The sequence below is a fragment of the Odontomachus brunneus genome, unplaced genomic scaffold (assembly GCF_010583005.1).
Source record: "Odontomachus brunneus isolate Ranch 3 - 2012 unplaced genomic scaffold, Obru_v1 Obru_scaffold_002, whole genome shotgun sequence".
NCBI lineage: Eukaryota > Metazoa > Arthropoda > Insecta > Hymenoptera > Formicidae > Odontomachus > Odontomachus brunneus.
This window is the reverse complement of record NW_022639452.1, coordinates 1362151-1373015: the sequence shown is the minus strand read 5'-3', so window position 1 is coordinate 1373015 and position 10865 is coordinate 1362151. Positions and strand designations below refer to the sequence as shown.

Genomic DNA, 10865 nt, shown 5'->3' with positions numbered 1-10865 from the left:
CTCTCTCTCTCTCTCTCTCTCTCTCTCTCTCTCTCTCTCTCTCTCTCTCTCTCTCTCTCTCTCTCTCTCTCTATCTGGCTCCCTCTTTCCTGTAGTCTGGCTCCCTCTTTCCTGTAGTCAAGCTAATGATAATCATGATTTAAGCAATCTCCGAGATAAGATCGAGGCGCGGCTGTGATATCGCTGTCGACGATCCACCGCGAGTACGCCTTCTCCGGGCCACGAATTACAGCTTACGATGTCCGCGTTCTAATGATTCATCATCGTTCTCGAGCGCGATACGTTTATTAGATCTTTCTGTGCAAATGACGAGGACTTAATTACATAGTTCCGGCAATTAATTCCTCCCCGTAAGGAGCGACAGGCCGACATCGCTCATTTATGCCAGCCACCTCGTCGTCACGAACAGGATGATCGGTTTTAATATATATATATATATATATATATATATATATATATATATATATATATATATGTGTCGCTTTCACGCCGCGCGCTCGACTACAAATGACGAAGGCTTCGCTATATGTTTCCGGCAATTAATTTCTCTCCCACGTGATACCGGCACATCGCTCATTTGCGCCGCTCCTCGTCGCCAGGCCGGGATGATCTCGGGTGATTTGGCCAGCGCTCGAGGACGAGATCGACGCGGTATGTGTATCATCGTCGACGAGACGTGGCATTGACGCCGAACGATCGAGCGAGGAGCACTCACTTCAACAATGTATCGTTAACGTCACAGCGTTATGGGGCCGTGCTTAGACGGGTGTCGGCTAGTAAAAATGACGAGGAGCTTTCTCGAGATTGTATCCGCGGTGATTAATTTTTCTCCCGCCCGACACCGACGTCGTTCATTCGCGTTAGCCCGTACGAGCCTCCTGCAGACGTTCGGGCTTTACCAGTGTATATAGAAAGCGCACTGTGTTACCTTCGATCCACCTGCACCCACGCCGCGCCCCCAAGATCCCCGGTGAGAAAAATGTGGGACCGAAATAAACGCCGAAGGGCAGCTATCCGTTTCTTACAATCTTCATTGCGCTACTCCACTCTTCCGTCGAATTTCTCTTCCCGCCATTTCACGCGTCATAGCGTGAATGCGCGTATACAGAGTGTCCCGCGCCAAATGTCAAATGGTTGACATGACAGATAGTAAAAGTTAAAATAAGGAACCCTTTGTAGACTTTTCATGGGACGGACAGAAGGGGGAAGGATTTCATTAATCAGAATATCAAAACTAGTCTAAAAGACGAAGATTTTTTTTCAGTACGCGACGTCATATATACGCTACGCCAATTAGGACGTGTTAAGAATTGAAATTAATTAATTTTTAATAACTCGTTAGCTATTGCTCGTATTAAAAAATGGCGAAGGATTTTTTACATCTACTATTTGCCATTTTAATATTTGGCGGCTGGTGTAGGACACCCTATATACGCGCAGAGATTGTGCATTCCTGTGAGATACATATTTTCTTGAGAATATTCTCAGTGAAAAAGAGAGAGAGAGAGAGAACTGCTCGCGATGAAGCTAATGCTAATTTTATGCGTCTCGACAAGAAAGAGAGAGAGAAAGAGAGAGAGAGAGAGAGATTTATTAAGCCTTGGAATAAAATCCCTTCAAGCATACAGAAATAGAAGGACAGTATATATGTAAAAGTATAGTAAAAATAAAGAGAGAACAGAATATTAAAGCAGATGTAACGCAATAATATAAAACTACAGATGAAAAAATAAAAAGAAAAGACAACAGCACAAATTCTAATTAATAGAGTTAAAGAGAGAAAAATAAAATTTAAGCACGTGTTGAAAGCATAGTGAAAAACTTAGAAATATGATAATGATGATAATAAGATATAAAAAGTAATTAAAAATAATAATGATAATAAGATAGAAAAGGTAATTAAAAGTAATGTGTGAAAATAACCTGGGTGGAAACCTGGGTTTCCTAAGTGGAATATAACAAGAGAAAAAAAGAGAGAGAAAGAGAAAGAGAGAGAGAGAGAGAGAGAGAGAGATTTTAATTAGATTGGATTACAGAGTCAAAACAAGAAATATTTGCTTTTGAGCGCGCACACTCTCTTGTTGAGCGCTCTAAGCAAATCTTACTTCGAATTTCTCGATGATAACGCGACGTTACGGATAGCGGAAGCGCACGGGAGTGTATTTTGCATCAGAAATTGGAGAAACCGACGTTATCGCCGGTCCGGGCTTGTTATTATTCGGTGCGCTTTCCTGTCCTGTTCTCGTCGATTCAAGCGACGCGATGCAAAATTTCGTCGGTCGGCGCGTCGCTGACTTCGTTTTTCACGCACCAGCGGTAAAACGATCCGGGATATTCAGCGAGGAGTCCTTCGTCACTGTCGGGACGAGGTGAAGCGGGACATGGAACTTGGACGTGCGACGAAAGAGAGAGAAAAAAGAACCAAAACTTCGATCCGCGCGTGAGTGAAAGCACATGGCGTGCGACTGCTATTATACTATCGGTGCATTAGCCTAAAAAAAGAAAAAGGAGGTGATCGTCTACAGTTGCTGGGATCATTCGATTATCCCCGCGAGAATATAAAGGGTTACGCGTCGGACACGAGATCGCCGAGAATCGCGAAATTTATTGCGCGTCGTGCGCGCTGTTATTTTCTGCTTCTGAAAAATGCGTTTAATATTTATCTCGCGTAGTTGCGGCACGTCGAAGAGTAAGCACGTGTATCCTTCTTCTCGATAGCTGCGCGAGACCCTCGACATCGCGTCCGCTGCAATTCGCACGTGGCGCATGTATGCATACATATGTACGTGCGGAGCGGCCATGCCTTGTGGTGATCAGAAATTCATGGATGCGTGAGTCGCTAGGGGCAAATCGACAAATTACCTAAATTCCAGAGAAACTGCTTTGGGTATTCCGGGACTGAAAATTAATTATTCGATGGTCCGACGCATTGATTATATTTTATAAGCTCGGATTAGCACGCGCGAGAAAGAGAGGGAGGGAGAGAGAGAGAGAGAGAGAGAACAGTTTAGTGCTGGTCTGCAAATTGCTGAGTCCAAGTTGGCTCGCTTTTATAATTTATGAATCGAATTAATCGACGACACGAATTATCGGAATCATTTCTGCTTTTACCACGCTGCTGCTCGTTATACAGGCTGAGTCACCTGGCATTAGATTCTGAAATATGTCTATTGTTTCTTATGTTAGAGAGACTTGCGAAAGATCGTTAAATTGCTAATAATTCGTTTACTCACCTCGCAAACACGAGGTTGGACTAATTACATCTGAAGAGTGGCAAAAAATGACGAATAACGATAATAGATTCTTGAATTAAACGGAGTATACGTTACATCATTATCGATAAAAGAAATGTGACTAAAAGTGCGACGAATTTTCGCAAGCTCCTAATATTAGAGGAAAGTGCGCAAGGAATAAGTTGTGCGGTTAAAAGAATTGGTTTACTACAATGTTCACCCCGGTGTCGATCGTTAATCGATGAAAATTTCCTTTGGCTAAAATAATCGGCAGATCGATAATCAGAATTTACCAAATATTATATATACCACAGAATAATTTGTTGTTAATAAAACTTTGATGTGATTGATTATACACTGTTTAATAATTCATCAATCAATTAAATTATCTGTGAATACATACGTGACGTCTGATTAATTTACACTGTGGATTTGCCGATTATTTTAGCCAAAGGAAATTTTCATCAATTAACGCCCAACACTTGCTTATCCTTCTCACAATTTATTCCTTGCACATTTTCCTCTAATATAAAAAAAAAGACAACAGCGATATTTTAAAATCTTATAGATAATTCGTCCTATAATTATTTCATCTCTTAGTTACATCTCTTAGTTACAATGTAGTCGCTTATTGATTGTTATTATTTTCGTTTTCTTTTGATAAAGATTTCTGTCACGTATGTCACGACTTCGCGCGCGGAGTCGTAATAAATACGAGCGTCTTAGACGCGAATTGTTTAATTAAACAGTAGCGCCTCGTAGGATGACTGTCGGATTAAAGGCGGGAGTATACGACAAGTGTGCCGCGCTCCTTTTCATGCGTGCGCCTACATTCGAGTAGCCACTTTATGAATATTCAGGGCGAACTGCCGTGGAATATTAATGTCCCAGACGAAATGAAAACGCCGTTTCGCGCTTACGCTCAACGGATCACCCGTTAATTTTATAATTAAAACGTCTCAGCAATGTGCACGTCCCGCGAGAAAGATTAACAGCAATGACTCCGGCGCGCCGTGGCGCGCGGCTCGATAAACTGGGCCAATTCGTGGTCGATTGAGTTATGTGGCTCGCGATATCGGGAGGAAGGTTGTTTTTCGAGTGAGTGTAAGGTCCGGGCCTGTGCAGAGGGCCATTCAGGCCGTGCACACACACAGGGTGTCCCGGAGAGAGATCATTTGCAGCCATTTTGCGAAGTGTTATTCTTGGATTATACAGGGACAGCACGCGAGGTCTTCTGTTCCTTTCCCTTGGGCAAAATACGGCTATTGGAACGCTGTCACGTTCGTGTGACTTTCCCAAATCGATCGGCGTTGCATCGAATGTGATGCAACTTTGATCGATTTGGGGAAGTCACGTGAACATAACGACGTCATTGATGAGCCATCACTGAGAGAGAAACTTTCACTAATTTAACAAAATATCAGCAGCCGCAACAAATAGTTTGTCGATGTGGGACCGCAAATGATTCCGTAGTGGGAATAAATTATCTGTTACTTGCAATTTGTCTCCAAGCAACACTTCTGTGATAAAGACATAACTAATAAACTAATTTAAAGTTAGGATAGACAATCCCGAGTTGAAATTTTGATGCTACTTTGACGCTCTTAAGGATAGTTCGCGCCTACTTAGACGGTTTATAGCCTAAGAAAAACCTACTTTGACGATATTGATACTTATTAACTTCTCTTTTGAATCTTTCACTCTATCTTGTCAAAATTTTTACGTTACTTTGACGCTCTTAAAAATAGTTTGAGCCTACTTAGATAATCTACAACCTAAGTGAAATCTATTTGACGATATTGATGATATTGACACTCATTTCCGAATCGAAATTTTGATCCTATGTTGTATATCTTGAATTCTATACCGTAGTAGGAGCTAAGATAGCAAAGTAGGTATAATTCTAGTGATATGATTTACTCCTACTTTAAACCTGATGTCTGAAATATATGCAAAAAATAAAATGTATATTTTGTATGCTCTTTGATGTTTCTGTTTCATTATTTATTACATTTTTTTAATATTTCTATAAAATACATATATTCTATGTAGAAGCTAATGCTTCAATAGAGGTTCGCAACTGAACCTATTTTGCTTCCTCAGATCCTACTATTATACAACTTATTTTAACGCTAAAGAAAGCGAAAACGGAAATTTCAAACATCATCAAGGTCAAAGTAGGAGTAAGTTATATCATTAGAATTAAATTTACTTTGCTATCTTAGCTCCTACTGCGATGTAAAATTCAAGGTTCAACATAGGGTCAAAATTTCGATTCGGGAAATGTGATTTATATCTCGGGCAATGTATATGTTTGTTAAGATGACGAACAATAAGAAATTGATCAAATATTGAAGTGTTTGGGAATTTAAGAACGAAGGAATTAATAATTGATAAGTATTTAATAAATATTTAATAAATAAAATTAATAAGTCCACCATGCACCTTGATATTTGGTAAAATCCGAGCGGGAGCGCTGAAAATTGGCGAACGCCGCAGCGAGTGCCGGTTAGTGGAAGTTTTCCCCTATTTTCGCCCATGGGGAGAGTCTTCTTTCGCTCAAATTGCCCGCGACGTGTTACACCGGCGTTATTCACATCGCTGCGACGTGTAAGAAGTATTCGCAAAACCGCGCGCGACGTTCCTGCGTCGGATTACGCATAATGCGCCTTCGATTTTGCATTAACGAGCTCGGGAATCGCGCGATATCGACGGGGAGACGACGATATCGAGATCAGTTTACAGGTCAGATGGAAAAAAACGGAGATGGGAGCGAGCGATTTTCCATCTCGACGACGCGACGCTAATTTGCGCCGCATTTGTTCTTCGCGTCGCTTCCGAGCACGTCGCAATTCGGTTTTCCGGCCGAGGCAGCTGCTGTCTCGCAAAATGTTCTCCGCTGTGCAGCTTTTCCTCTAGCTCGTCGCGAAAAATTGTCGCGCGGCTTAATTTACGAATGGAGGAAGGCGTGTGCTCACCTTTTCTCCTTGCGCTGCTGCTTCTTCTTCTTGAAAGCCTTCTTCACTCGCAGCAGCAAGAAAGCGGCGCGATCGATGGTCAGGCCTGGTGAAGCCTTGTCGCCGCTCGACATCCTGCGTCCTAATCCTCCCAACACCTGTAAGAATAATCAAGGTGATGATCAAGGAAATCAGTCCCAATTTTGACGTGATTTTCGCGCGGACGCCGATCGTTCTCGTTAATACTTCAACAGGTTTTGAACGTGACAAAAGAGAAAAAGGGTCAAGCGAAAGCCCAGTAAATGTTAAAGTTGTACTGAAGCATGTACCGGATCATATTCCACCCGCATATATTTCATGCCTCCCTGCCGATTTTCAAGCTGAAATAACATTACGCACTATATCTTTACAGACGAGACAGACGGAGCTTGAACGACCACGTTTATAGCGTTAAATTCGCGCCCAGAATATGGCCTTTTAACTTCCAGTCAGATACAGTAGCTCGTTTCTTTTACGCGTTAAATGCAGTGTCGTCAGCGGTGTTAGCAGCTGAAAGAATATTATCTCATCCTTTTTGTTTAGCGAAATTCTCTGAATCCTAGGGAATTTTCCTCTCATATATAACCACAAGAGGATTTGCATAAAACCAGGAGAAAAATATTATAAGCGCAATATTTTTAGAGTTAGAAGAACTTCGTCTTTTATCTACAAGTCTTGTTCTTAACAGACGTTTTCTTTGATAAGAAGAAACTCCAATAAAAAGAAAGAAGATTTTTATAAGAGTTCTCGCTTAGAATATAAGATTACAGAAAATAGCACTTTGCAACTAGAGTTCACCAAAAGAAATATTATCTCATCCTTAGCGGAATCCTCTGAATTCTAGAGAGTTTTACTATACAGAGAGTTTTACTATACGATCTCAAAGGGATTCTCATAAAGCCAACAGGAAAACATTCTAAGCACAATATTCTTGGTTAGAATAACGCTATATACTTGGTGGGCGGAGGAAGGCGACATCCTGTATATAAGAGGATTTCCCGTAAGAAGAAGATTATATTTTTTTAACGTGCCATCGATCATTAGCGACATGTGCGCCACGAGCGCTCACAGATTGGATCTTAGGAACAGCTAATAGGATGGATGGTATCTTGCAGATCGATTGTCAAAGCCGGTACCTCTCGATCACCGCGAACATCTCCAGAACGGGAGATTACCGGTAACTATCGACGAGCTACTATTACTCCAGGAACCCGTCTATTTGCCCGCATTAGCACGCTCCACCGCACGTGCTTGATTCGATTAAGGGCGATCCACGGCGTGCTGATTCTTTGAATCTGGCCGATGGTTAGAGAGAGACTAGGTCGAAGTAGGTTGCTATGTTCTCATCGAATTTTCGAAAATGCGATCGTCGCGTCGGTTGAAACGAGATTGCGTCCCGAAAGCGGATCGCCTACGCGTTTCCCGATTTTGCGGAAACGCCGACGTGAATTTGCCCGGAGTTGACGAAGAGAAGCGTCGCCGTACACGGCTTGTCGGCGTGATATCATTTGCCGCTGCGTCCTCGGGTATTAAGCTAAGTAAATTCTTCGCGGTGAGCTCGAATCCGTCATAAGCATCCGTTGGCGCGCTGAAAGGGCTAAATCCATCGATCTCGCCGGATCAAAGTGGATTGGTTACGTAACAAGCTCCGCTCCGGTCAAAGCCGAAAGCCACCTTTGCATTAAAACGCATGAACGTACTAAAATTAGACGCGATTTGCATTTAGTCGGAAATTGCAAGCCGGCCGGCCAGTTCGCCGATAATACGCCGCGCACTCTTTATTGGTTATATAATATTGGAGTCGAGATATTTGGGGACACCGAGTGGACACGTTGTCATCTCGACTTGATTCGTTGTTAGCGGAGAGATTACGAGTGACAAGAGGTAATTTATTAGAGAGCGAGTAAAGCCACTTCAGGATCACTTATTAAAAGGATGCCAAAATGGGTGACGAACAATGTCGAAGGCAGAGATCGTCATCAACACGATCACGCTATCCTTCGCATATTTCTTGTACATACAGATCTTACATAAATGTGTTCTCCTGCAAACTTTCCGTGTACTTTTTAAGTTTCTAAGTTCAACCGCAAAGATACAGCCCGAGTCGAAATTTTGATGCTACTTTGACGCTCTTAAGGATAGTTTGCACCTACTTAGACGGTTTATAGCTTAGGAAAAACCTACTTTGACGATATTGATACTTATTAACTTCTCTTTTGAACTTTCACTCTACCTTGTCAAAATTTTTACGCTACTTTGACGCTCTTAAGGATAGTTTGCACCTACTTAGACGGTTTATAGCTTAGGAAAAACCTACTTTGACGATATTGATACTTATTAACTTCTCTTTTGAACTTTCACTCTACCTTGTCAAAATTTTTACGCTACTTTGACGCTCTTAAAAATAGTTTGAGCCTACTTAGATAATCTACAATCTAGATGAAACCTATTTTGACGATATTGACATTCATTTCCGAATCGAAATTTTGATCCTACATTGAACTTTGAATTCTACACCGTAGTAGGAGCTAAGATAACAAAGTAGGTTTAATTCTAGTGATAAAATTTACTCCTACTTTGAACCTAATGATGTCTGAAATATATGCAACAAATAAAATGTATATTTAATATACTATTTGACGTTTCGTTTCGTTATTTATTAAATTTTTTAAATATTTCTATAAAATACATATATTCTATGTAGGAACTAAAGCTTCAATAGAAGTTCGCAACTGAATCTACTTTGCTTCCTAAGATTCTATTATTATACAACCTACTTTGACGCTAAAGAAAGCGAAAGCGGAAATTTCAGGCATCATCAGAGTCAAAGTAGAAGTAAATTATATCATTAGAATAAATATAAATAGAATTAAACCTACTTTGCTATCTTAGCTCCTACTGCGATGTAGAATTCAAGGTTCAACATAGGGTCAAAATTTCGACTCGAGAGTAGTGTTGTTTGAAATTTTGTTCTTAGACCTCATCTTTATTTGCTCATAACTTTCGGGAAAATTATCGAAAATCTATTCTTTCTTCTTTTTAATTGGTGTAGAAAACATCGAGGAATATGAATCTATTAATGTTTCTGCGATTTAATAAAGCTGAAAAAAGTTATAACGAAAAACAAAAAAGTTTTTAAAAAGTTATTTTTGGAAAAGTTAGTAAATTTAACTCATGTTTAGAGTTTTAGGATCTTAATGGCCATCACGCGACGCGCTTCGGCGGCGAGCACGCGAAATGACTTTGCAAGCTGTAATCTCCCGTAATTATTTCTTAATTGCGAAACAAGATTTCGCTGTGTCTCCGCCCACTCCCGTTTGACCGATCGCTTTTACCTTGTCGAAGAGCTGCGCGCCAAGCACAAACGGATTGCTCTCGTGTCACCGGCAATGCGATTTGCATTAACTGTCGGCAAACGGAGTAGACAATCCGGGCCCGCCTTTGCTTCCTCTCCGCGAGACACGAAGCAAACAAAGCGGTGGGTGTTTTCTTCGAAAATATATCTCGGTCGAGGGCGGTCCGATTATTTTCGCTTTAAGTCATTTAAGCATGTCATTCGAAGAATCTTTAATGTGCTCTTTCGCTCGGACGTTTCGATATCGTCGCGAGGAAAAGAGTCCACCTCGACTGGTGTCTCAGTTCTTCGGCCAATTATCGCGGGCATCTTTCGTATCCTCCTTTTCTCGCGCTTTCGACAGGTAAAGGCGGCGCGCGAGCGAGCGAATTGCGTTTGCATTTACATGATTCGACGACCTCGCAGTAGGCCTAAATAAATCAAGCCGGTACATCCGGTGCTATTGACACGGAGTTATAGCATTCTAAGGACAATGATTGATGTCGCGAGACATCCGACCCCTCGGCTTTTTCGGGAATTGAGGTCAACACGTCGTTACGAACCTCTGACGAATACGTCGCGACGGCGTAGTGGTTCAGTAACATTCACGTTTCGAATGACATACCGATGGATTCACGTTATACGACTGAGGCAGAGAAAAAGAGGGTGAGCACGTGGGAGAATCGATACCTCTGCAATCACGCTTATTGCGACGAAGTCCTCGGCATAATTCTGACAAAGTTTTCCCTAAGTTGAAAAATTTCTAAGAGAAACTGCTCGCTAAAAGTTTCCAGCTAGAAACTGGCTAATTTTTACCAATTGAGATTTATTGGGAATAACTGCTCAGAGAAACTGGAAACAGGGAAATACTGGCCAATATTTCTTAGCTAGTCATTGGCCAGGAACGAGACAATGAAAATGGTAAGTAAATGCTTGGCAGTTTAGTAGAAACACGGAAAACACTGGATTCATTAAAATTCCTGGCCAGTCACTGTAACACTGTTACTGTAATTACTGGTATTACTGATCAATTTTCTACGAGTCGCGAGCCCCACCGAGCAGACGATTCTTCGATGAATCGCAAAAATTTTGCGTGAATCTCACCTAAAGATACATGGAAGACGTACGCGACGTATCGAACCAGTTCTTCGTATAATCGATTCGACATTTTTTACATGTCGCACGTCTCTCATGATCGGAGCAAAGGAGGAAGAGAGAAAGAGAGAAACGGTATATTTACGACCACGCGTTCGCTATTTATAGACATGACAAGAGAGATCAACGGGATTCATTTTGCAGTCA

At 41.5% G+C, this 10865-nt stretch overlaps 1 protein-coding gene across 5 annotated transcripts in view; it reads right to left on the bottom strand.

The window, feature by feature from the left end:
* LOC116841322 overlaps nucleotides 1-10865 on the bottom strand; it is a 139416-nt gene that overhangs the window by 111042 nt on the left and 17509 nt on the right. For all 5 annotated transcript variants that reach the window (XM_032809150.1, XM_032809141.1, XM_032809173.1 and 2 more), the window contains exon 2: nucleotides 6212-6348. In XM_032809150.1, the coding sequence (XP_032665041.1) occupies nucleotides 6212-6324 (113 nt within the window). In that variant the 5' untranslated portion in view covers nucleotides 6325-6348. The remainder of the gene's footprint in view (nucleotides 1-6211; nucleotides 6349-10865) is intronic.